Source organism: Marmota monax, unplaced genomic scaffold, assembly GCF_021218885.2.
Source record: "Marmota monax isolate L192 unplaced genomic scaffold, Marmota_monax_Labrador192_F-V1.1 WCK01_AAM20220418_F8-fsc00164, whole genome shotgun sequence".
NCBI lineage: Eukaryota > Metazoa > Chordata > Mammalia > Rodentia > Sciuridae > Marmota > Marmota monax.
Genome location: NW_026693313.1, coordinates 148,346 through 175,055, shown reverse-complemented (window position 1 = coordinate 175,055; position 26,710 = coordinate 148,346). Strand labels below are relative to the sequence as shown.

General features: G+C 40.9%; 1 protein-coding gene across 9 annotated transcripts in view; it reads left to right on the top strand.

The window, feature by feature from the left end:
• Positions 1–19,749, top strand: part of Ipcef1 (interaction protein for cytohesin exchange factors 1) — a 163,211-nt gene extending 143,462 nt beyond the window's left edge. For all 9 annotated transcript variants that reach the window (XM_058583187.1, XM_046456625.2, XM_046456622.2 and 6 more), the window contains 2 exons: positions 6,553–6,746; positions 13,774–19,749. In XM_058583187.1, the coding sequence (XP_058439170.1) occupies positions 6,553–6,746; positions 13,774–13,977 (398 nt within the window). In that variant the 3' untranslated portion in view covers positions 13,978–19,749. The remainder of the gene's footprint in view (positions 1–6,552; positions 6,747–13,773) is intronic.
• Positions 19,750–26,710: the final 6,961 nt, after the last annotated feature.

Sequence of the window (26,710 nt, the reverse complement as noted above, 5' to 3'; positions counted from 1 at the left end):
GTCCTAATGAACAGAGTGGTCCCAAGAGAAGACAGGTGCACAACTCTGGCAGAGAAGGTAGAATAGTAGAAAGGAACCAGGGGAATCAAAGTGAAGCCACTTAGACTCACAAGAGCACAAGTGAAAAATTTTTAACTTTGAACAGTGGCCTCTGTCTGATTTCTGATATTCGGTTTGATTTCTCTCCCGTGGAATTTCTTACTCTCTTTCCCAGCTGGTGTCCTCCTGCCTCTGCCTTCTTTTCTGAGCACTGGCTGCTGTCCTGTACTCAAGTGGTCGTCATGAGTCTTCTGCTCCTGATTCTATCTGGCTCCTTCTCTCCAGCTGCTGGTTCAAATCCGAAAGTCTGGCTCGTGTCCTGAGTTGCTGGCCAGCTTCTGGCCAGCTGATGAGTTTCCAGTCCTGGGTCTAGTGCCCTGTGTTCTTGTGGGAACTGAGTTCAGGCACAAAAGCTGGGCCCCTCAGTAGAGTCCCAGCAGAGGCTCTGAGTGGGCATTTTTCCTTTGGGGCAGAGAAGAGCAGGCAGGATCTGAGCTATGGACTGTCCAGTCCTCTGGTTCCCATCTCTGCTCTCGACAACAGCGGAGGCAGATTTCTCCCTCAGAATTACACTGGGCTCGTGTTGTTGGTCATTGGTGTCCCTTCTATTAAAATGAGTTTCCCAGATTTATTATTAGTTGTGTAATTGAAATCTGTCATTATGATTTCAAGTCTGGCTATGTTGTTGTCAAAATCTCTAAGTAGAGAAGGACTGTGAAATTCTTTCGATCTGTTGACATCAGATGCCAAATTAAATGACATCTGTAAAGTCTTCAAAGCTATACAGAGTGTTCCAGTGACTGTATGGTGGCTTCTTCTGTTTGAGACAAGTGGTAGTTTTGTTCTGAAACACTTAGAACCTTTCATGTGGACCAGGCAGTGCTGTTTTCTACCTGAGTCTTTCCAAGTCTTTCCAAGTGTTCCACAGTTGAGGACATCAAGACTTTTCTAATCGCTACACAGACTCCTTTCAAACCCGGATATGAAATCTGGCAGTGAATTCCTCTCCTGTGTCCTGAAGCCAGCTTTTATGTTCTAAGTAGAAAATAAACAGCCACATTCTAGAAAGCAAAAGAAAAGCCAAAAATAAGACAGTGGGGGAGGCAAAGTTGAAAATACAGCATTTCAGGAGATAATCTGCATACAGCGTTCAACAGCCATTAAATGCTGGGCCTGGAGCCGGCCTGTCCTGTCAACAGCCGACAAAAGGCTGGGTACGTGGGAGGAGGAGGAGAGAGCTGCACATTCATTTGGCATAATTTTGGAAAGGAATGAACTTCTAACCACTAGTTAAAAATGTTTTGTTTCATTTGCTAATATCACTAAGAAGGAGCTTGTTAAAAAATACATATATTTGGAAGGGAGGTTTTTAAAATATTCTTTTATTCGACATTCCCTTTATTGAGCTTAACTAGCGAACTGACCCAAGTTTGGAGACAGTTACTAATCTGACCTCTTGAGATAGTCTCAGCCAGTCTAACAGATACAAAGTTCACGGACATTGACCTCACTGCTCAACATAGGAGGGGCTCATGTGTTTAAGCAGGGATTCTGTTTCCCTGAGTGAAAATAAATGCTGGTTTATGGACAAGTCCCAACTTGCTAGCTGTAACTGCAGTCTCTTTCTCTTCCAATGAGTCGAGGCTGATGTTGCATGAAAATTGCTGATGTCTAGCCGTGCTATTCAAAGTATGTTTTATGGACCAGCAGTTCCAGCATCACCTAGGAGCTTCTGGAAAACTGGGAATCTAAGTGCCATCCCACGTGGACTGAAGTGGAATCTGCATTTTAACTAGTTCCCTAGGAGATTGTTTGCCTGTTATATTTGGAAGACACGGGTCTAGAAGCGTATGGTCCTGTACCTTGTGGAATGGAACTTTTGTTCTTGACTCTATCACTGATATTGAAAAAAGTCACTCACTCTTTTTCCAATATCTTCACTTTCCCACCCATAAAATCATAGCTTTTATCTTCCTTGACCAAGCACTTGTGAGGTGAGGTGCGATCAAGTGCCCTATCTGGCAGTGATAATCAAAGTCCTGCTATTTTATGTGGGGAAATTGAAAGAGGCACTTGAGAGGAAGGATAAATATTGCATGGGAACAATTCACTGTCAGACAAAATTCATTTATTTTGCTTCAGGAGATAAAGGAGGTGGAAATAATTAACTTGGCTTCCATTTCTAATGGGAGAGTTACGAGTGGTGTTTTCCGCCAATCATTTTTTTCTTGCTCTTTGTAAATATGGTACAATAAGAAAAATAAGCTAGTGCTTTCTAGTATGAAATTATAATTTAGAAAAATATTTACATAACAATGGAATGGGGATTTGTAACAAATATTATTTTACAGAGAAGACTTTTTGCAGTACAAGAACAGCCAGAGAGGATTAACCAGCCAGCCTGCTCTGGTCTTGGTATGGCAATGGGAAGGACTCTCACCTCTGCTTAAGGTCAATCTGTGTTTTTTTTTTTTTTTTTTTTTTTTTTTGTGCATTTGTACCCTTTGGATCCTTTATTATCTTGAGATTCTATTCCTCAACTTCTTGAATTATTATTGTTCGTTTTACGGCCCTATGAAGACCTTAGCATAAGCCCTGAGCAACAGTCAAAACAAATTTAAGCCTCTGGCTAGGTTGTGAATTTGATTGGATCACAGGTGTGTCCTGGGTATTAATGTTTTCCATCTCAAATTATGACAAATGTGCACAAGCACACACACACACGTACACACACGTACACATACATATGCACACACAAGGGCACACAGAACAACAAAGGTCTCTTCTTGACTCCTAATGTTACCAGTTGTAATGTTAGTTTCCTTATGTCTGTGGGTGAATCTGGAATCAGGTTATTAAAAGTCAAATATATAGTGTTTCTGCCTCAGGTTTCCTTTGAGGAGGAAGAAATCCTGGTAATTTGCCTGTCTTTTTTCCTCATTTCCCTGACAGGTTTAAGCTTATATGAACATACTTGCTCTTTATTATCTTGTTTCTGGATGAATTAAAATAGACTGTCTTTTCAACATTACATATAAATTTTAGGTGAATTCTGCATTAAATTTAGTAACTTAAGCAGGTTTATGTTAATTTGAAAATTCAATTCTATCTTGGAGGGTCGAGTTATACACACACACACACACACACACACACACACATATCCTTATGGATAATAACCTAAAGTTTAAATTGCAGAAAAGAATTGGGGAGGGGGAGAAATACAGCTTCTGATATTTTTAACATAAAAATCAAATATTTTATTTTACATATATTAAATAATATTAAAATTGTCCAGTAAAAGAATCCTATTTATTTTTCATTTAGGAAAGAAGCTTAATGCCATGTTATTCCAATATTATTATTTTCATCTTTCTTGATTTAATATCAATTGAGTCATATATATTATCTTTATATAATAATTCTTACCCTGACATAACTGCAAAGTAAATGATTATTAAAAAGTAGTTTTGTTTTCAAGCACCATCTTTAGGACAGGGTGGAGCTGCCTGGTGATCACAGAGAAGATTCTCTAGCATTATGATTTAGTATTTCATTTGTTTAAATTATATATATATATATATATATATATATATATATATATATATATATATATATATATAACCTAATTTAAAATGCTGTGGTATTGAAAGCTATGCACCCAGGCTTTATTCCAAGTAGTGTCCTACCTGGCTGGCTATATATTTTAAAATAAAGGCCATGTGAGATTATTGTGTCCTTGTTTGTCTGAAAACTCCAAACCTTCAATCCTAATGTCTCTTCTGTAAATAAGATGTCTTTCCATTTAATTTTCTGAAGACATTTTAATGTCTTCTGTTACCCAGGGACTATTTCATGCTTACAGTTTCTGCTGTGGACATATTATCAGATATCATGACAGCCTCATAAAAGCCTACAATGTTACAACTGTACAGAGATATGTTTCCCATACTATAAAATGCATGCACAGGTGTACAGTTCAGTGGTTTTTAGTACATTCACAGATATGGGCAACTGTCACCACAAATTAATTTGAGAACATTTTCAGCACCACCAAAACCACTTTACAACATTAGCTGACCTCCTTACTCCTGCTTGCCTCCTCCCAAACTCCAGGCAGCCGCTGTTCTACCTTCTGTCTCTGTGGATTTGCCTGTGCTCAACATTTCATATAAGCAGGATAATACTGGATATGGTCTTTTGTGACTGGCTACTTTTGGCTGTCATAATGATTCCAAGGTTTGTTCATGTTGCAGCATTGTGAGTCTTTAGTATTTCATTTCTTTTAATAACTAAATACTTTTCCCTTAGGCATACACTACATTTTGTGTATCCACTCGCCTGTTGATGAACATTTAGGCTCTCTCCTCTCTTTATCTGTTATGTATAATGCTGCCATGAGCATCCCTGCACAATTGTGTGAACATGTTTCTCACTGTCTCCACACATCACCAAGAGTGGAATTGTAGCATCCCATGGTAACTCTGGGTTTAGGATTTTGAGGAATGAACACTCCTTTTTCCAAAGTGGCAGTTACAGTTTACATCTGTGCTAGTGAGGCAGGAGGATTTCAATTTCTCCACCTCCTTGACCACACTTAATGTTTGTTCTTTTTTATTTTAGCCATCCTTGTAGGTGTGAAGTTGCATCTCATTGTGGTTCTGATTTGCATTTCTCTAATGACCAGTGAGGTGGAGCGTCTTATCATGTTCTTGTAGACAAAGGTCCACTTTTGATGTTTGCCTCTAGCCTGAGCCAAAAAGCCTAATTATCTTCAGCTACAGTTTTAAATATCTTCTCCCTTACTTTTGTTAGAGAACAAAGAGGTTGTGCAGTTTGGTACTTTAAGTCAGTGACAAAGTTAATACATCGTCTTTGCTCTCCATTTTACAAGACTGTTGGGAACCCTCGTGGTAACTTTCTGGGATTGGTGGGAGAAAACTAATTCTTGCTTCAGGATTCCTAATCTTAGTGGAGTGAACTGTAAAGTGAATGGAGTTTGCTTGATTCCGGGCTCCTAGAGTGCTGTTCTATGCTTCTCTCTTCTCCTCGATGAGCCTGTTTTGTTCAGGTTCTCTTGTGTAGGTCTCCCGGGTTTGTTCTCCGGACAGGATGTAAAGCATTATAAGCACTAAAGAGCACATGGTAGAAAAAGAAATATTGCTGTGGATCTTTCCCTGAATTATTTTCAGGGAAGGAAAAGAATACATGATTGAAATTCTGTGTGAGAAATTAAGGCAACATCAAGACATGATTTTCTTTGGGTGACCTGGGCATCATTGGAGGTCTGTACAGTTTTACAGGATTGAAACCCATACCCAGAGGAGCTTAACCAAGGTGAGAGATTGGCTCCCACAGGCTGAGAGGGCACCAATGGTCTCATCAAAAGCCATGTCTCAGAGTGGATTAGCTTGGTTGTTCTTGGGATGCCACCTGAAAACTTCCAGCTCACATCACCACAGCATTCTGTTTAAGAGAGATGCTTCTCTGATACCCTTGAAATGAAGTCCTGGAACTGAGTCTTCCTGGCCCCATTGGCTTGACCTGAATCACTTGCTCATCACTGAGTCATGGACTGTGACCAGCACTGTGGGCTGCATGACTTAGTCTAGTCACTTCATGTGGGCCGGGGAGGGGAAGATGTGGTGGAGAGGGGAGGAGAGTGTGTGCAGAGTGACGAATGGCCGTTCTCTGCTCACAACCACAGACCACAGGCTGGCATCGTTCTCAAAGGGCAGTTCTGAGAAGGACACCCAGCGGTCATCCAAGGCCGTGGTGTTCAAAGTTGGGAGTGTGTGTTAACTTGCAGGGCTTGCCTGTTCCACCTGGTGTTTTAGAAGCAGATGATTTATCTAGTTTCACAGGTCCAAAGCTGGAGAGGTATTCTGTACCAGGATCTTACCAATACCCAACTTCAATGACATTTGGATGAGATTTTGGTGTTAGGTTGATGTTGACGTGGATAATTGAGGAGATGTTGGACTGGAATGAAGATATTTTTCATGTGAGAAGGAAGTGAATTTTGAGGGGGCAGCAGGTAGACTCTTACACTGAATTATGTCCCACCCGAACTCATGTTGCAGTCCTCATTGCCTTCCCCCAGTATGTCAGAAGGTGACCTTATTGGGAAATGTGTCGCAGTTGCAATTCATTAAAATGAGGGCGTTCTGGTGAACCTTTATTCCACTATAGCTGGTGTCTTTGTTCAAAGGGAGGTTTGGACCCAGTGACATGCAGGCAGGGAAGATACCATGTGAACTGGAGTTAAGCTGCCACAAACCAAGGGAGGAACCAACAGAGGCAGGAAGAGGGGCCTCGAACAGTTCCTTCTCCAGGATTTTCAAAGAGAGCACGGCCTAGACAAGAAAACACAAAACAAAACAAAACAAAAACATTTTCCTATAGTTTTGGAGCTCAGTCTGAGATGCAGGTATCATCAGGTAGGACCACAGTGTCTCATGTTCTCTTCTTGTTTTAACCGGTTGTGCTGTTATTTCTTCTTCTTCTTTTTAATAGAAGAAACAAAAGCACCTGAAGATGATGAAATGGAGAAACTTTACAAATCATTAGAGCAAGCGAGTCTGTCTCCTCTTGGGGACCGCCGGCCTTCGACCAAAAAGGAGTTGAGAAAGTCATTTGTGAAACGCTGCAAGAACCCATCCATCAATGAGAAACTTCACAAAATTCGAACCTTGAATAGCACATTGAAGGTAAGACGGTTTCCGACTATGGATAAACTCTGTGGATGTGAGGCAAAGGACGGGCTCTGCAGAGGCTCATGATAACAACAGTGTGTTTGTGGGGGTGGAGGCCAGGGCAGTAAGGGTAAGTGTGATCTTTAGAGAGTAAGGTGACCTGGACATCCTTCAGTCACTAGGACCTTTCCACAGTGGCACCCATGTGTTTTTCCACAGCAGGCCTTCCTTTTACTTTCACTCTGCTATGAAGTTTCACAATGTTAAGCTCCTACATGGCAAGGACCACACACCATTTGTTTTTGTAGCCCTTCTGCCTCAGTTTGCAGACAAAGACAAATATTCAGTAAAATTACTGTACCTGGCAACCAAACCCCCAGCCTCAACAATAAGCATTTACTATCTCAGACTTTCTGTGGTTTTGGAATTTGGGAGTGGCTTGGACAAGCGTCTACATCTGTGAATAAACATGACCATGAGGCTGTGACTAAGGTGTCCCCTAGCACAGTACCTGGCTCAGTAACTGTTGACTACAGATGGAGATCATCAGTGGGTGAGAATCAGCTCTTGGGTTTTCACCTGATTCTTTTGAGGGAGCCATTCTTCTGAGCTATATCTGGGAGAAAGTCCTCATTTTCTGGTACAGCAAAGACTTTCAGCTGTAGGACTTGCAGCCAAGTAACACCGCGAGAGCCCGGCAGTGAGCAGCAGACATCTTGTGGTAACAGAGGAGCAGATGTTTTCACAATGGGAGAGAGGGACCATGCACAGGATGTACTGAAGCTATTTTCAGGGTCTCCCATAACTAAAATGCTTCTTTATAACAAAAGCATCCTGCTTTCACATTTAGATTATAACATGAGCAGGAGAAAGCCAGGAGACTTTGTAAAATAGTCCTAAATTAGCAGAACATTTGTAGATTCTGAAAAGCCTTGATAGGTCCTGCAATTTAATTCTGTTTTGCTCATGTCCCTTTGCATTAAGAATTTGAGTCCTTTTCCTGAAAGAAATGTCAGCAATCAAAAGAACAAGGCTACAAAGACATGGCTGAAGGGCTCTTGTTAGTCAGAATTCCAGTAAGTCAACAGCAAATCAATAGCACTAAAGGCTGAAAAAATGAAGTTGGAAAAAAAAGTGTATTTTTAATTATATAAAGAAACTCCAAGTGCAGAGAAATTCCCTAATATTAAATGATGGAAATATATTGCTAGCATTTATTCCACAGTGTGTACAGAATTGATTAATGTGGTGAGTCACTCAGTAATATGCCATAGTATGTTAGAATTTTACTATTTGTCTTTGTCTGCAAAAATGGAGATGAGTAAATAACTTTTCATCAAGCAGCATTTCCTGAATCATACTGTGTACCAGGCACTAGTCTAGGTCACGGTGACCATGGAGTGAAAAACCCTGGGCAAATGGAAACAGAGAGAAGAACACACAACTAGAATGCAGTGTGGTGTGAATGCAGTGGAGATGATCTTGGGGGTTTGGTTGCCCAGAGAAGGGAAGTGACTGACCATCAGGTCAGTGAATGACAACTGGTCAGTGAGAGACAGATGAAGAGTATCGGGAAGGAAAGGGAAGGGCCTTCCAGGAAGTGCAGTGTCTATCAGTAGAAGATACACTACTACCCATATTTGGGAGAAATAGGAGGTAGAGGCTAAGGAGACCAGGGGCCACGTGGACCATTTGCAGGAGAGAGACTGTGGCCTCTGACTCTCCATAGAGCAATGGACTAAAGATGTCAGACCTTCACAGGGGCATGCACCAACCAAAGAAGTCCATAGGGCCCTCTGTGACAGTTGGTTTATTTATTTATTTTTTTTGGTGCAGTTTGGCCACGTCATCAATGAACTCAGCAACTTTTTCTTTTCTCCCAGTATATTACTGGGTAATCTGTTGCTAGGTAGCAAATTACCCCCAAACTTAGCAACTTCAACAATAAGCATTTACTATTTCAGACTTTCTGTGGTTTTGGAATTTGGGAATGGCTTGGATAAGCTTCTGCATCTATGAATAAACAGGCCATGAGGCTGTGACTAAGGTGTCCCTTAGGGCTGTGTTCATTTCTCCCCTGGGAAGGATCTGCTTCTAAGTTTTCTCTGGGTTGTTGGCAGGTTTCTGTTCTTTGCAGGTTGTTGGACTGAGGGTCTCTGTTGCTCTCTGGCTGTTGGTTGGAGGCCACCCTCAGTTCCCTGCCATATGGACTCCTTCATAGGAAGCCTGCAGCCTAGAACTGGCTTCTCTCAGAGTGAGCAAGACAGCGAGATTGAACAAGCAGCATGAGTTAGAAGTCAACATCACCTTATTTCTATACTGTTCTATTTAGTAGAAAAGCATGTCATTAGGTAGGTCCATACTCAGGGAAGGGATTATACAAGGAGATGAATCTCAGGACATATGGACATTAGGCTCCATGATAGGGTTGCCTCCGATGGACGCTGGACTACCCTCTATTCATTTGAGGAGAACAGCCCTTTCCATACATCCTTTAGGTCTTGTGAAAGTGCAGTTCTAGGGCTGATGAAAGTAGTCCATGTCGTGTGGACCTGTCAAGGTCAGGAGGTTGAGGAGAGGATGGTGTGGAAATTAGCCTTGGTGAAAAACAAATAGCAAACAAAAATGAAGCATATCAGCTTATCCAATGGGGAAAGAGAAATTAGCATACGTGATTATTCATGTTGAAAAACTATAATAGTAATTACTGTTTAGCTCCTTTTTAAAATTCAAAGCAGTTAGGCTGGGGACATAGCTCAGTTGGTAGAGTGCTTGCCTTGTATGCACAAGGCCCTGGGTTCAATCCCCAGTACCAAAAAAAAGGCAGGGTATCAGTTGCCCTTGAGGGAGAAGAGGATTTGGCTGGGAGGGGCAATAAGGGGAGCTTCAGATGTGCTGGGTAAGGGTCCTTTTTTGACCCTTGTTATGGTTACTTGGATATGGTTATATGGTGATAGTTCATCAAGCACAAATTTTTCTGTCTGTGCACTTTTCTCTGTGTAATAAAAAATTGCATTGTAATAAAAGGTTGGTTTAAAAAATGCTTCAAACTGGACACAGTGGCGCATGCCTATAATCCCGGTGGCTTGGGAGGCTGAGAAAAGAAGGATCGCGAGTTCAAAGCCAGCCTCAGCAATGGCGAGGCACTAAGCAACTCAGTGAGACCCTATCTCTTAAAAAAAAAAAAAAAGAGCCCCAGTAGTTAAGTGCCCCTGAGTTTAGTCCCTAGTACCAAGAAAAAATACTTCAAAGGTGGAATGGGGTGAAGCAAGAGCAGCAGTTTCATACAGAAACAAAGAAAATGTTGTAGTAATAATGTTTATGTTAGTAATAGGTGCATTCCATAAAGAAAAACCCCTTCATTGGGATGTTATTGGAATGCATGCTCTTTGGGGAAATTCTTGGAAGTTGAGCAAACTGTTATGTCATATACTATAAATGGAAATCTTTTGGAATTTCTGCTAGCTCAACATTCATGGACTTTTGAGTAAGCCTGTCTTTAGTTTAAAATGAATGATTAATAGAATGGTTAGTGGGGCAGAAGGAAACTCCTTCAGTCACTCTGACCTATTTCACCAGGAATGAACCCTGTCTTCCCTGAAGCTGCGCTGCTGGGCACTGTGCCAACATGCTTAGGTCTTGAGTCAGACCATGAACTGAATATTTGGAGGATAAATGGAAAAATCCACATTCTCTCTTTCCTGGCATTGTGGCGACCCTGAAACCTTGCTTTCCTGACATAAAGAAAGGTAGACCTTGGCAAAGTAGCCTTTGATAGCTACTTCCATAGCTTCATGGGACAGCCAGGAGGAACAGGGCCACTGTGTGAGGCTCTGGCCCTGTGGGCACCTTGCCTGGGGAGGAGCTAAGAAGGTTTTGCCGTTTCATTAATACCCTGCTTCCGTACTTTTTTTTTTTTTTTTGTACTAGGGGTTGAACTCAGGGCACCCGACCACTGAAGCACATCCCCAGCCCTATTTTGTATTTTCTTTAGAGACAGGGTCTCACTGAGTTTCTTAGGGCCTCACCATTGCTGAGGCTGGCTTTGAACTCCTGATCCTTCTGTCTCAGCCTCCCGAGGTGCTGGGTTGCAGGCATGCACCACCATGCCCAGCTTACTTCTGTATTCTTGTTCATAGTTTTTTTCTTTTATCTATACAAGATCTAATACAGATTTCACCCAAATAGCAAGAAATTTGGATTGTTTAGAGCAGGAAACCAAGTGAGAAGTGTTAACCTCATTTCCAAAGACCTTTAGCTTTTTCCCCCAAATTTTTATCAGTTTTAAAGTGGCAGTTAATTCATTCTTGCCTTTTAAAAATCAATTTCCCAAATTTTCATCAATCTTCCAAGATTCTATTTAGTTTTCTCAATAAAATATTAAGATCTCCCTCTGAAGCAGATGTCTGAATTTCTTTAGAAAACATAAAACTCCCTGAATAACTTCATATTAATAGCACTGGGGGGCTGTCAGAGGATGAAAGCTTATTATTTATTCATATTTTATTTGAAAAAGAATTTTTTGAAGCATAAATATTGAGAACTCAGAAGAAAAGAAATAAAACTCTCTGGGCCTTGCCTGACTTCCACAAACAACCCTCTGCTTATCTACTCACCCTTTCTTTCTTCTGCTTCTGGGTCTTGGACCATGGCTTGATGTCCCTCTTTGGTTTCCTCCTGCTCCATTGTGTTTGACGTCAGCAACGTGGGGGTCACTCTTGGCCTTCACAGGAGCAGTTTTGGTGGGATGGTAGGGGGCAGAAACCTGGCAGGAGTGTCTGTGACATAATGGGCACAGGGACACGGGTGACAAGGAGAAAAATGGAGGGTGATTGGATAGGGGTTGGGGTCAGAGGGGACTTTTAAAGTGGGAGAAGTAGCCATGTGCAGGTAGCCTGGGACAATGACCCAGAAGAGGTGGGAAGTTGGCGAGCCACAGGCGAGCAGGGGCAGTGGTGCCCACGTGGAGGGACTGGCTTTGCGAGGAGGAGCACAGACATTTTATCTGTATGAACCGGAGGGAAGGCGCCTACATCTCTGGTGATGTAGGTGGTGAGTGATAGGAACTTGGGAGTACTTTTCTGATTATTTTCATTTCCTCAAAAAATACAGAGCAAGGTCATCAGCTGTGCGTGAGGTGGAGGGGCTGGTGCAAGATGAGATCACAGTGGTTTTTTTTATTTTTTAAATTTTTTATTGGTACCAGTGATTGAACCCAGGGACAATTAACCACTGAGCTGCATCCCAAGCACTTTTTTTAAATTTTTTTTTTTTTTATTTTGAGGCAAGGTATCACTAAGTTGCTTACGGCCTTGCTGAGTTGCTGAGGCTGGCTTTGAACTTGTGATCCTCCCACCTCAGCCTCCCGAGCTGCTGGGATTACAGGTGTGCGCCACCGTGCCCAGTAAGGTGACAAGTTTCAAACAGTCACTTTGGAGATGGGGAGAGAAAAGACAAGTGAAAGCATGATTACTGGATTGCATGGAAAGTCCTCTTATGAGCATCGTCCTGAATTGGGAGGGAGACCAGCAAGCATGGTTGGGAAGTTCTAGCTACACATGCTGCCCTAGGGTGGGCAGAGGCAGTGGTTCCCTCGTGGGAAGGTGCTGAGTGTGTACATGGCACATGGCATTGCGTTGGGTGCTGGATGTAAAGCAATGAGGAACATGTGTCCCTGTCACCTTCTTTAAGCTTTAGAATAGACAGCATGGCAGATCCAAGAGCATCTATATACACCACGGTAGGTTCAGAGCATCTGATGGCAGGAGAGTATAAAATGAAGAAGCTCCATAATCCAATTTGGGGGGTCTAGGGATGGTTTTCTGGGGAACATGCTGCTTGAAGCGAGTGTAGATGTTGGAGTTAAGTGGAAAAATTGGGTAAAGGAAGATTAGAAGGCGTTCCATGTGGAAGCAGCTCTGGAAATTAGAGTCCATTGGATGAAGAAAGGTAAGGAAGGTTCTTGATGCCGCTTGGCTTTATGGAGGCATAAAGCAGCCTTTGCAGGTCAATACTGTCACTGTGGAAAGACAGAGGGAGGGGGAATATCAACAAATGCAGCCGAGGTTGGAGAGGGGCCTGGGACACAGGGAAATCATCAAGAGGACTCTGCAAGTGGGCGCATCCCTGCCCTTCTGCCATGCAGAATGTGGCTTAAAATGGGGGCTGGGGCGGGGCCCTCACTTAGGAGGTCACAGTGGCAGAGCAAGGGTGACATACTGGATTGTGCCTCCAAAATTAGGACTCGGGTCCTAGGGACCAAGAAAACCACTTGAGATAAAATTGTCAAGAGCTGAGTGATCTACTTATTTTAGTGTGGAAAATGATGTATATTATTTTTTACTCCATTCCTTGACTCAGAAAACTGTAACTCAAGGCAGACAATTTAAAAAAAAAATGTGAGTCATTGCTTTCCGAGGAGGCAGATAAAATAGCACTAATGGAATTTTTACTCTATCAGCATTTTTGGAATACATACCATTTTGATATGAGGTTGGTGTTTCTTGACTAAAAAGATAACCCGCCTGTTTATTCTATAGATGCTGATTAAATACAATTTATCAAAAATCAATCAAGAATTTAATAACTAAAAAATTTTAAAAAGACATACTTTGTGCTCCTTTATGCGTTAAAGTGTTTGTCCTAGTTTTACTTAGTGAAGTTTGGGGGGGTCAATGAAATGCTTTTGCATATAATTCTCAGCTCCTGGAGGTGTACAGTTATGCTAACACCAAGGCAGGGTCATTTCTGGGGTGTAGAGTCATGGACAGAGCAGGTAAAAGCAGCATAGAGAACCTGGGCTCCTGTTACTTCTCCCCCTAACTCCTGGGAGGATACTTACCTTCCTTATGGCCAGCATATATAAACAGAGGTGGTGCCAGATTGCTTGGGCCTGGTGCAAGGATTCAAATATTGATGTGTAAAATCACTTTGATAATTTTATGAATGTACACGTGCCTTCGCAGAGGGTGGGTGAAGATAATTTATTGAAATTAAGATGCTCATGACATCCCCCTGTGCTCCCACTTTTCTTCCTGGGCAGTGCAAAGAACATGATCTGGCCATGATCAACCAGTTGCTGGATGATCCGAAACTAACAGCCAGGAAGTACAGAGAGTGGAAGGTCATGAACACCCTCCTGATCCAGGACATCTATCAGCAGCATCAGGCCCCAAGTGAATCTGAAGGCGCACCACAGGAGCTCACGAAGCCCCCTTCGCCGTCCTGTCTGGAAAATTCTATCTGAGAAAAAGCCAGAGTTCTCTCTTCTTGTATTTTACTGAAAGCAACTTTGCAAGATGTTGCAGGAGTTCTGTTTCTCCTTGATGGGAAAACTGAAGTTCCCCTCCTCAGCTCAGCTGAAGACAGTCACCAGGTGCAGCAGGACTCCTGGTTCCCCATCGAGTTTCCCCGTCATGGAGCCTGGAGTGATTTGGTTCAGCTGAGCAGACATGATTTTGTGTTCCTACTGGGAGCTTGTGGAGATGGTAGGCTGTAGGTGGGATGTGAGGAACCTATCTTCTATCCCCTGCTTTCAAGAGAATCACAATGTACCGTGCACAAAAGATCCAATTTTACTAGGGATAATGAGTCATAGAAGTATCATTTCTTCCCCCAAGAAGCATGAACATTCTCTACTTCACGGGCCACAGAGTACTCCAAAGCATTCTTTGAATGGAGGTGTGCTTTGTATAGCAACAGCTGGAACAGTCACAGTGGGATTGTGGAACAAAAAATCCTTTGCCATTGCTATAGAAAGGTGGTCCTTTTTCCACTTGTTGAGAAATACTTTACAGAGTGGAGTGTAGGAGGGCCCGCAGAGGGGATGTGTGCTGTGTTACACTCACTCAGGACTGGGTGGTATTTTCACATTTACCTGGATTGGGGGATATGGTTAATGTATCTTTTGTCACAGCAGTTAGAAAAAAACTACTCTTCACAGTTGGAGACCACTGCTCCTCCTTGGCCTCCCTACAGGACTGTAGGGAGGCCTAACAGGCCCAACAAGGAACATTCTGCTGCTTTTGTCTTTGGCTTGGTCCCCATAAACAGTATGGATTTATATCCAGTTTTCCTGGGATCAATATTGGAAAGAGGATTCTGGCATCGGAATTGTTTTAGTATCTGTACTGGAAGTGGGGGACTCAAAAACTAAAGATTTTAACATGATTGTTTTATTTTTGTAAGCTCATGTGTCACGGTGTGCTTTGTGAATAGCCATCTATGTTTTTTATTTAAATATATTTATAGAAGTTCAAATTAGTAGTGTTTTAAAAGATCATATACTATTCTATGTTTTGTTCAGCCTATATATTCTGGAAGTATACATACTTTTTGCTTGAGAAAACTAAGGATACTATTGATTTATCAGAGTTAGATTGCACTATAATGTACCAGGAATGCTCAGGAAATCTTGTGAGAAAACTATGGGGGCATGTATTAATAATTTTTCATTTGCTAAGATCTCTCTTTCTGTCTCTAATTCTCTTCATAGCTCTTAAATTGTTGTATTCATTTTAAGTCTTTTCCATAACTTTCATCTTAAGTGATCCCTTCTATTAAATAAACTTTTAAGTTTATGTCCATTAACCCTAGGCCAAATGAAACACAACTAATGTATTATTTTGACTAAATATCAATAGAAATGTCGGGTTTATTAAAGAGCTCAACAGAGAAGCAATATGATATTGTTCACTAATCACAATGAAGATTTCTCACCTTAATAATAACCACAACCCGCTGAGAACCAATTTGGACCCTACCTGCTGCTAGAAAATTGTTAGCGTAACACATTTCATTTTATTGCATCGAAGTGTGGCTTGACATTTAAATGCAGATAACCACCTGAATTGTGTCTGCAACCCTAAATGGAAATAGTTGTTGAGTATTTCCCCAAACTTTCCTAAGAGGTCTTCATACTCTATAAACAACAGAAAAACAACCTTAACATTAAGAAACAAAACACAAAACAGGAAGCAACCTGGAAACTTCTCTGAGATGAGGGACCCTATCGGTTGGTTTGGCTCAGCAAAGGTTCTCCTGCACCGAATGCAGCAGAGCGCGTAGAGATGTGCCTAATGAGGGGTCGCCTGGTCTTGGAATGGGGTGGTGTTCTGGTTTGAGAGTCTGGTGCTTTAACATCTTTATTCTGGCAATGATTCTTTCTGTGAATAGCAGGTTTTATAAGGTAGCAGGTTTTAGAAGCTTAGTGGTTTGGGATTCACAATGTAAACCAAGTGTGAAGGGAAAGCAGAAATAATGTAATGGAGGAAATCATAGAATGACACCAAGTGTTTTTCCACCTCTTTTTTGGTTTTGTTTTTCACAGTTCTTTTTCTTTCTATTTTTTTTTTATTGGTGCATTATAGTTATACATAATAGTGGGATTAATGAATACTGGTACATGCACACAATAAAACAATATAATTTGGTCAAATTTTGTTCCCTAGAACCTTTCCACTATCTGTTCCTTTCTTCTTCTACTGCAATGATTTTCCACATTTTTCTTCTTGTGATTCATAAAAATATTTATTTTATTTTTTTTTTTTTGGTACTGGGGATTGAACCAAGGGGCACCTAACCGCTGAGCTACCTCCTCAGCCTGTTTTTGTGTTTTATTTAGACACAAGGTCTCACTGAGTTGTTTAGGGCCTCATTAAGTTGCTGAGGCTGGTTTTGAACTTAAAATCCTCCTGCCTCAGCCTCCCAAGCTGCTGGAATTATAGGTATGTGCCACCATGCCCAGGTACATATTTAAAATTTTTAGTGCTTTGTAGTTGTACATAATAGTGGGATTAATTTTGACATATTCATAAATGAATACAGCATAGTTTTCTCCATTTCAATCCCCAGTATTATCCCCTCCCCACTCCCTGATCCCCTTCCTCTATTGGCCTTCCTCTTATTTATTTATTTATTTATTTTTAAATTGGTGCATATGTGTGTATATATGTGTGTATATGTGTATATGTATATACACACACATATGTGTACATATACATGGGAATGTGATATGTTCATACATACATGTACATATTTGTTCCCCAGTTCTTACCCCTTCCTGCCCCCTCTCCCTCCCTTTTGGTCCCCCATCTTTACTCTCCTGATGTCCCTTATATTTTCATGAGATCCCCTTTCGTTATTTCTTTATTGTCTCTAGCTTCCACATATTAGAGAAAACATTCCATCCCAACTTTCTGAGTCTGGCTTATCTCATTTAGCATGATGTTCTCCTGTTCCATCCATTTTCCAGTAAATAACATAATTTCATTGTTCTTCGTGACTGAGTAGAATTCCATTGTGTATATATACCACATTTTCTTTATCCTAAAAAATTAATTGCGGATTTATACCACATTTTTTTTTTTTATCCATGAATCTATTGACAGTCATGTGGGCTGGTTCTACAACTTGGCTATTGTGAATTGCACTGCTATAAACATGGTATGCATGTGTCAGTATACTATGATGATTTTAGTTCTTTTGGATAAATGCCAAGCAGTGGGATAGCTGGTTATATGGTGGGTCTATTCTTAGCATTCTGAGGAATCTCCATACTGCTTTCCAGAGTAGTTGTATTTTTTATTTGGTTTACAACATTAATTTATAAACCTCTGAGCAGTTTTTTCTAAATTGTAGATCCTTAAACACTTTTGACCAGAACTTGTGGATACATTTACATGTTTTACTTTGACTTTTCATCAATACCTCTTTGACTGAGTTTTTAATGTGAACTCCTTTAGTACATTCAAACTTAAAAGCTCAATCAGCCCATGAGATGGCTTGACTGAGGCTTAAAGTTTTTGCTCAAGTCACTTAAGAAAGTTGGCCTAGCAGTTTTTGCTTGGTATTTAAAATGTACTTTGCAGAACATTCCCAAATGAAATACTGCATTGCATGATTTCCACCCTATCTTTTTAGACCCAGATCCCCGATCATTAGTCATTTTTACTTTGTAAAGAAATGCTTTTTCTCCATACTAGGTTGAGTTAGGAAGCAGGAGACTGCTTCTTTGAGTTTCCAGCCTCAGCTATAGTCACTAAGAGGAGGATGGAGCTAGAGCAGAGTGGGAAGAAGAGTGGGTGATACTTTTCATGACACTCAGTATAAAAGGAACCTGGTAAGTTATGCCTTGACTTCAAGTCACTTTTCCTGTCCAAAAGATATTGAGAAAACTGGACTACTTCCAGTTTCTTGCTGGGGAGTAATTATCTCTCAAATGGATTTTGGGTAGGGGAGACTCCTGCACCCACTCTTCTAGCCACAGTCTATGGCTGTGAAATTACTCAGAACCATATATGGCTGCTTGGAGAGGAAGTTAGTCCAAATCTGTGGCTCTTGTAAGGATTAGGATCTGGGAGCTCTCTGCTTAAGGATTATGATGACTTCTAACCTCTGTTTTTGGCCTGTAGACCCAGACTAGAGCCTGATAGGGACTCTTACTGTTGGGTACCTTGCAAATACACACCCGAATCACACATCCATCTTGCATTTGAAGAGTTTATGTTGTTTTAAGAATTCTCAGTTTTGCTACTGTAGTTTAATTTAGGATGAATTCCACATTCGACAAAGAATCCTAAAGCATAAAATTGCTAAAACTCCAGGAAGCTTGTGAATCAGATTTCAGTGTGAATCCATGCCTTTATTTACTCAGAACTTTTTAGTTTGCAAATCAGTGTGCTACAAACCCTCCATCTGCACTCCCCCCTCCCACCCCCCCACCCCCTCCACTTCCTGTTACCCAGTAGTCTAAGTGGGATGAATGTGGATTATTGATACAATGAAATGCCTGGCCCCAAATCCCAATTGGTGGGGCCAGAATTTAAGTTTGAGCATCAGGACTCTGAGTCCCTCCCTATATGCCTATTCTCTTGCAAAACTTCTGCTGGAGCAGACCTATTAGGAAGCAGTCTCATGTGGGTCATCCACCCTAATGGTGCTGGGCTCCACACGGATCAGGCTGGTCAGGGTAGCTTTATGTGGGTCCATCTACCTGAAGCCTGAGGGGCTCCAGACCCTGAGCACCATCTCTTTCTAATGTCCTGCCTTCACCTGCTGTGGGTGCTCTATGAACTGGGGCTTGACCTTATCACTCTGTGCTTATTAATTTGCTTCTGAAAAATTTCACTATTTTACCAAGTTTAGTGCTGTGAGATCTTAGATGAAAGAAGTATATTTAAACAAATAGAGTGTATTTTGTTTTTCTTTTCAGGTGTGTCTATCAGATGTCAGAGACCCAACTCAGTGATTAGGGGTTAGTCCTCTGACTTTTCTCTCTCAAATTCTTCTGTCATTATGAGAATTTCCTCAGGGAGACTTCAAATCACAAACAAGGTCACAGCCATGAAACAGATTAAAATAAAAAAGTACTTTTGAGTTTTTTGAGGGAAGGTGCTATAGAAATTCAACCCATATTTAAATTCATGGATATATACCTCTTTGCAAGAAAGAAGGAAAATTTTTTGATGTAGCCACATAGATGATTTAGTGAATAATTTTAGGTACAAACACTGAAGATCCAAATGTCACTTTATGTAAAAAAATACTGTGTCCAACTGAAGTATTAGGATGTATCTCTTCTTCAGTCTAATAGAACATGGCAGGTGATACAGGTATTCAAATGTATTTACTCTCCTACCCTCCTCTCACAAGAGAAATTGCATGCATAAAGCTTGATCACAAGCAATTAAAAGTAAAATGTTCTTCACTAGATTTTTGCAACACATGAAATTGGTGGTGTTGGGGGAGGGGCATAATTCCAACCCCCAGAAAGCCACATCCCAGGGAATGGGAACTGAGCAGATGTGCAAAAACCTATTGTTTGTGAGACAGGAAGAAATCTCCTTGCCTCTTCTTTATTCTTTCCCACACAATCACAGCACCACATAAAAAACATTACAAGTGGATTTAACATGGAAAAAGTAGTTTTGCATTTCTCTTACTGTGAGGAAGCGAAATTTCTCTGTATTGATAATCTCTACCATTAGTTCAAAGGGAAGCATGCCCCACGGAGACACTCGATAATAAAAACCAGGATATAAAATCACCACATATTTTCATGTCTTTGCATGATGGGGATGTAACTTTTAACACTGCATGGTGTTTGGAGCAAGATGCTCATGTGGAAATGTATCTGAAATTTCATTTGTGCTTTTATTCTTTGTCATCTATCCCTTTCGACTAAACTGGAAAAAGAGGCATGGCTCATTTCCTCTGCTGTTTTTAAGGTTGACTTGTAAGATGCAAATAAAAACAAAACAAAAGAAAATATATCTAGTAAAATTACATGGAAAAAAATATACTACTGGTGTTTATTTTCTGCCTTGCTCTGTTGCTTCCTCAGATTGGGAGGAGGAACTGGGAAGTGCATAATGGCTCTGCTGTGATGTTCCACAAAGGCTAGAGTGCCCTCTGGTGGCAGTCTCCAAGATAATAGAGTCCAGGAAACTTTTTCTTTAAAAGATCTATTCTATTGCTGTTGGTCCACACAATTTGACTTGCATATTATAGTACCTTTTATCACTACTGGACATCCACATTTCGTTTCTGGTAATTTTAAAGATTGGCAGATTTCAAAAATTACCATCAATGGTACAAAAACTCCTTAAACCACATAAGATACATTTTTGGGTAAAGTGAACAAAGAAGATATTGAAATCTCTAAATAGTTTGCCTTTGTTTGTATCCACCGATCAGAGGAGGCTAACCTGCATTTGGATGTGATTCACATCTCCCTACAGCTGTCTATACAATGGGTGCATTTTTTTTTCATGTTTTTACCTTCTCTCTCGGTTCTTGCTGCGCTTGCTGAACCCTCCTTTTTCTTCATCCTGCCATCACCAGAGATTCTCGGCTCCCATATTCAAGTAGTAAAAATTATTTTATACCAAAGGGATCAAAAAAAGACCTAGGTAGAGTGGGTTCCTGATTTCTAGAACAGCCTTGTATTAGTTTCTTGTTGCTGCTGTAACAAATGGTCACTGATTTAGCAGCTTAAACAAGTTTTTACTTTGGTGCTCTGGAGGTCAGAAGGCTGAGGTGGAGTTACCTGGGTTAAAGTCAGAGTTTTGGCAGGATGGAATCTTCTGTGAAGGCTCCAGGGGAATACCCATTACTTTCTCCAGCTTCTAGAGGGTACTCACACTGCTTTCCTCCGGTCTCTTTGCCCCAATCTTCCTAACCCTCTGTGCCTTTCTTCTGTAGTTACATCTTTCTCAGACTGACTCTTTCAAGGAACGTGTGGTCACAATCAGCTCAACTGGCTATTTTCAGGCCAGGTGATTTGCAGCCTCAATTCCTCTTGGAATATATACACAGGTTCCAGTGAGCAGGACCTGGACATTATGTCACTTACCGCAAATCTCCCTTTCAGGTATCTTGCTCCATCCCCATGAACTATCACTAACTCCTAGAAACTCCAGAATTTCAAAGTTTTAACAACAAGCTTGAAAGTCCTGTATGTCATATATACTGTGACTTGAATTTGAGTGTATCAAGGGAAGATGATTTTTTTTTTTTTAAAGAGAGAGAGAGAAGAGAGAGAGCCTTCCCCAGACCAAGGGAAGATGATTTTTATCTGAAAAGGAAAACTTCCTGGCTAATGAAATCACACACACAGATGCAATGGGGCCAGTGTTTAATTATCAGATCAGGTGTTCATGGTACCTACATGTAGACAGCTGGTGCCGTCTCTGGGTGTTTGAGGGGTGCAGGGTGATGCACCAAATCCCAGTGAATGTTGGCTGCTCACAGCTCATCACTGCCCTCTTGTCCAGAGCTTGGCCTGTGACTGCATAGGAGGTTCCTCTCTGGAGAGGGTTTCCTGCTCCCCTTTCTCATCCCTCCCCTCAGCAGTTACTGACCAGTAACTCATTCTCACAGGGTGCAGGATAGGACCAGCTCCATGGTGCAGTGTCCACTCCAGGGCCTCCCTGGAGATTAGATTGAAGCTAGGTTCTATCCAGAACACTTCATTAATGAGCTTTCTTCTCCTGCCCTATCCTCCTTCCCAACACCCCTTCTGTGAACCCTCTTCAATACATCGCTTTAACACAATCCCTGTATTGGGCTGTCTTTTTAGGTAGCGTGACCTAAGGCACTTATCCACCTGTCTGCATGGCTCTTCCATGTAGGGGGCACTTTCTGTTCTATGTTGCATAGGGTCCCTGGAAGCACAACAGACTGAAGGTGCTATTGTATTTCTCCAGGCTCAACAATTGTCGACCCAGAGAATGAAATCAGAATGCAAGTGCTCTTTTTCCCCATTCCTTCATGTTAATGTATCATCTATGAGTGAAAATCAGAATCATTTGTTTACCATTACACAGCACATCACAAACACTGATTTTGTGCCTTCTTTACAAAAGCCTTTCTTACATAACTCAAAAACTGGTTGGACTTGAAGTATTTACCTGCCATTACAAATTGTTGGCCAGAGGAGGTGTATGAAATTTCCTCTCCCGTTTTCTTCAACCAGATATCCCAGTTAGGCAAATAATCTCTCTAAGAAGGCACTGCTTGGCAATGCCTGTCACTGGGTGATTTTATGAAGGAATGTGTGTGATACTTTTGTATTCAATGCCATGTTTATAAACTGTATGAATCAAGGTTCTTTTTCTTTCTTTATTTTTGCCTATGAATGTCCAACTGTTCCTGCACCTTTGTTTGAAAATGATTTTTCTTCATCAAATTTGCTTTCAAACCTTTGTCCAGAACAAGCTCGGTGTATTTATGCAGGCCTATTTCTGGTTCTCTGTTCTGTCATTTGATCTCTATTCTGTGTCAGTACCACTCAGCCCCTGATTACTGTAGCTATGTAAATAAAGATTAGACCAGGGATAATTTCTTCCTCCTAATTTCTTCTTTTTCAAAATCTCTTAGCTAGATTCTTTTCTTCTTCTTTTAGAATAATCTTGTCTATATCTATAAAAAATATTGCTGGGATTTTAATAGGAATTACATAAAAACCTGCATATCAATCCATGGGAAAATTGACATCTTGAGTATGTTGATTGAGTCTTCTAGCCTATAAACAAGGTCTGACTTCCAGTCTATTTTTGATGTCTTTAATTTCTGTCATGAGTGTTTCATAATTTTTAGCAAATGAATCCTGAATACTTTTGGTAGATCAACAGCTAAGAATTTCATTTTTTTTGAGTGATTATAAGTGAAATTGTATTTTTCATTTCAGTGTCTACATGTTCATTGCAAGTATGTAAAATACAACTGTTTTTGAGTGTGTGTATCTTAAATGCTGTGATTTTTATTAATTCTAGAAGATGGATTTTTGAAAACTTTATTTTTTTGAAAAGATTTCTTAGAATTTTATTGACAATCATATCATCTGCAAATGGGAAGTTTTAATTTTTTTCATCTGGGCTATATGGCTTATATTTTTATTTCCTCTTTTATTGTACTGGCTAGAAATCCAGCATAATGTTGAGTAACAGTAGTGAGACTGGAGGCCCTGACTTTGCTCCCATTCACTGGGGATACACATTCAGCCTTTCACCATAAGTGTAATAACAGCAATAGTTTTTTAGTAGATATTACTTACCAAGTTAAGGAATTGACTTTTCCCACTTATTCTTTTCCTCTGAGAATTTCTATGATGAATGAGTGTTGAATTCTGTCCAATGAATGGTCTGCATTAGTTGATATTATCATGATTTTCTTCTTGAACTCTTAATATGTTAGAATGCTTGATTTAGTTTTGAATATCAAACTAGCCTTGCATTCCTGGAATAAACTCCACTTGGCTGTGGTTTATAATTCTTTTCTAGTATCACTGAACTTTATTCTAATATTTGTTAGGAATATTCATGTCTATATTCTTGAGAGATATTGGTCTATAATTTTTTAGTATATCTTTATTTTGTTTTGTTATTTGCATATAATTTCAGAAAGTAAATTAGGGCGAGCACTCTACTCTTACATTTTCTGGGAGAGATTGTTTAGAATTGATATTAATTTTTCTTTAAATATGTAATATAGTTATCCAGGAAAACATTCTTAGCTTAAAGATACCTTTTTTGGAGAATTTTTAAATAACATTTTATTTTCTTATAGGATATTCATTTCCTGTTTCATATTGGGAAACTTGTGGTAGTCTATGGCTTTTGAGGGATTAGTCCATTTCACATAAATGGCCCAACTTACCTTTGTTGAGTTTTCTATAATATTCCTTATTATCCCCTTAATATCTGTAGATCTGTAACTCTTTATTCCTGTATGGGAAATGTGTGTTTTCTCTCCTGCTAAAGGTTTGCCAGTTTCTTTCCAGACCATTATCCTTTTATTGTATTGGTTTTCTTTCTTGCTTTTCTGTTTTCAGCTTTTAGTTGTATATTGTGGGAGAAATAGGGAAAAGTACATCTACTCCACCTTCTCTGGAAGTGGTGAATTTATTCTGTATTCCGCTCTTCCTGCTTTCAAGTTTAGAATCTGGCACAGGGCATAACTAGTTAAAAAGGGAAATTTCAATTCATCATGTTAAGTGTCAGGATGGGAGAAAGCATGGGGTGCTTTGGGAATATGGAGGGAGAACATAGCAGGCACATTATCGTGAAAAATGCTTTCTGGAGAAAGTGGCATCTTTATTAAAGAAAGAAAAGAATAGAAATTGGCTAAAAGGCAGTTTTCCAGTGGCAGGGGAAGGGAGCACATCTCTAGTGGAACGAATGGCCAGAATGTGGCGTGTAGAAAAATGACAGATTGTTTTGCTGATGGAGTGAGTGGATTGTGTTTGGGTAGGATTTTAAGGAAGGAGGCTGTGACCTTAACCAAGGACAGGATGGATTCATCTAGAAGGAAAACCGGGAGCCACCGAGAGGTTTGAAGTGAGGTATTGGCATGATCAGAGTTGTGTGCTAAGAGTGTCTGGCTGCTGAATGAAGACTGGTTAATACAAGGCTAGAGGAGAGGGAGGCAGCCAGAGCCCTTTGCAACTCCCTAATAGATGGTGACTGTATGGTAGGGGCAATGGGGTGCATAGAACAGGGACTTCAGAGACCTCATGGATGCCACAGAGCCTGGGAACTGTTAGGGTATGAGACGGGGTGAGGTCAAGATCCCCACCTCTATTCCATCCTATACCACAAGAGTGGAGTTGCCTTTTGTGCAAAAGTAAATAGAGAATAAAAAAAAAATTTAAGAAAGTATTTTATTTACAGCAACTTACTGTTTATTAAAGAGGCAGTGTGTATGATTATTAAGATCACAGGCTGTGGAGTCAGCCTGCTAAGCTCACATCTTTGCTCACCACTTTAATGCTCTGTGATTTTTGACAAGTCACTTATCTTCTCTGGTATTTAGGTGTATTATTTCAAATGGTCCATAGGACATCAAAGTGAAAATACCGAGTCAGTCAGACATATATGGGATTAAGTGTTAGTTGTGAAAGTTGAAACTATAAAATCTGTTCAGTCCAACTCCTTCAGTTTAGGTGCAGAGAAGTGAGTTCAGAAAAGTAGAAGGAATGTTTAAAAAAGCACAAGCAGCTTGCATCCTGTATAAAAGTGATCAAAATAATGCGAACTATCTTCTATTGTATGTGTATTGTACCTATTCGGTAGTGTGCATGAATGTATGTATATGTGAGTGACAATGCTTTTTGATATGTTGGAAATAAGACTGGATCAGTCTGGCTGGGGGTCCTCTACTCAGGACAGAGAAAGTTCGAGGAGTTCTTTCAAATCAATACCTGATTGGTATAGAAACCTAGATAAAGTGTGCAAAGGATCTGGTCCAGGCTTGGGGTTGAGATGAGACTGTGGCTATTCCTTGGGGTTGGGTGAACCTCAGCTGATGCAGGCCCAGGGAGTGAGAGAAGTGTCAGAGCATGGGCACTCTGAGGGTGGAAGTCTCTAGAGAGGGCCACAGGTTGGAGGGGACAGACTGTAGAGCCCATGTATCCCAGAGATTCCAGGTATGGAGAGTTGGGCCTTTTATATTCTTTCTGCTTTCAAGTGTCCGGAGACACTGGTAAGGACAGCTCCATCGTGCTTCTGGTGCCCACGGGGCTTCATGGGCCCCTGGTTTAAAGCTTGCTCATGAGAGTCAGAAGGCAAAGCAGCAGTAGGTTTGTGGACTGGGGAGGTCATGCAGTGCTTTGGACAAACAAAGGTAACAGAGCTGCCTGGAAGTCCACCATCCCCACCCCCACCAAGGCCTCCGGTGGTGGGGGGGTGGTTCAGGACTGAACAAATGGAGAAAACTGAACTGTTGAACACGAGGTACCTGAGGGATGTAGACCTGAGACTTAGGTGGAGACAACCCAACGGGATATTTGTACTTACCATCTTGTGAAGAGCAGGACAAGCTGGTGCCTTATACTATGAAGGGAGAAGGATTTATAAACCTCTTCTCTCCTTTATGGGAGGCAGCTTTTATCCTTTTTATAAAGGAGAAAACTAAACTAAGGTTCAGGTCCGTTAAATGTTTTGCACCAAATCACGCATCTGGTAGAGCTGGAGGGATTCCCAGTTGGAGAGTGCTGAACCTGACCGACCACTGGACTACAGGGAGGGTCAACTACAGATTGGCTTTGGCTGCGTTACTCTAAGCCTGCGACTGAACAGCTGGGCCCATGCCTGGCTCTCTTGTTCACGCTTGACTCTACAAATGTCTAGTGCTGGCTTAAAACTGGCATGTGATGAGAAATAACTCAGTTGATTTGACCATTTGAATCATCCCGAAAGCAAGGGGGCACAGTAGAGCACCCCACCTCCTGTTTCCCCAAACCTCGCCAAACAAAGGGAACAAGGAGGGCAAGTCTGGGCCCACGCGTTCAGGTACATTTTACCTTGAAGCACTCTGGCTGTCTTTTATGCACACTGGGAACTTGGACAAGTTGGTATTTTCTGTAGAAAGCTACTTTCTTGTAAGTGAACCAAGACAGTTGTTCCTTGGGATGTTGGTCAGATAAGGAAACTAAGCAAATGAATGGTAATGACATCACTGCTTCTGCAGCCTAACATATA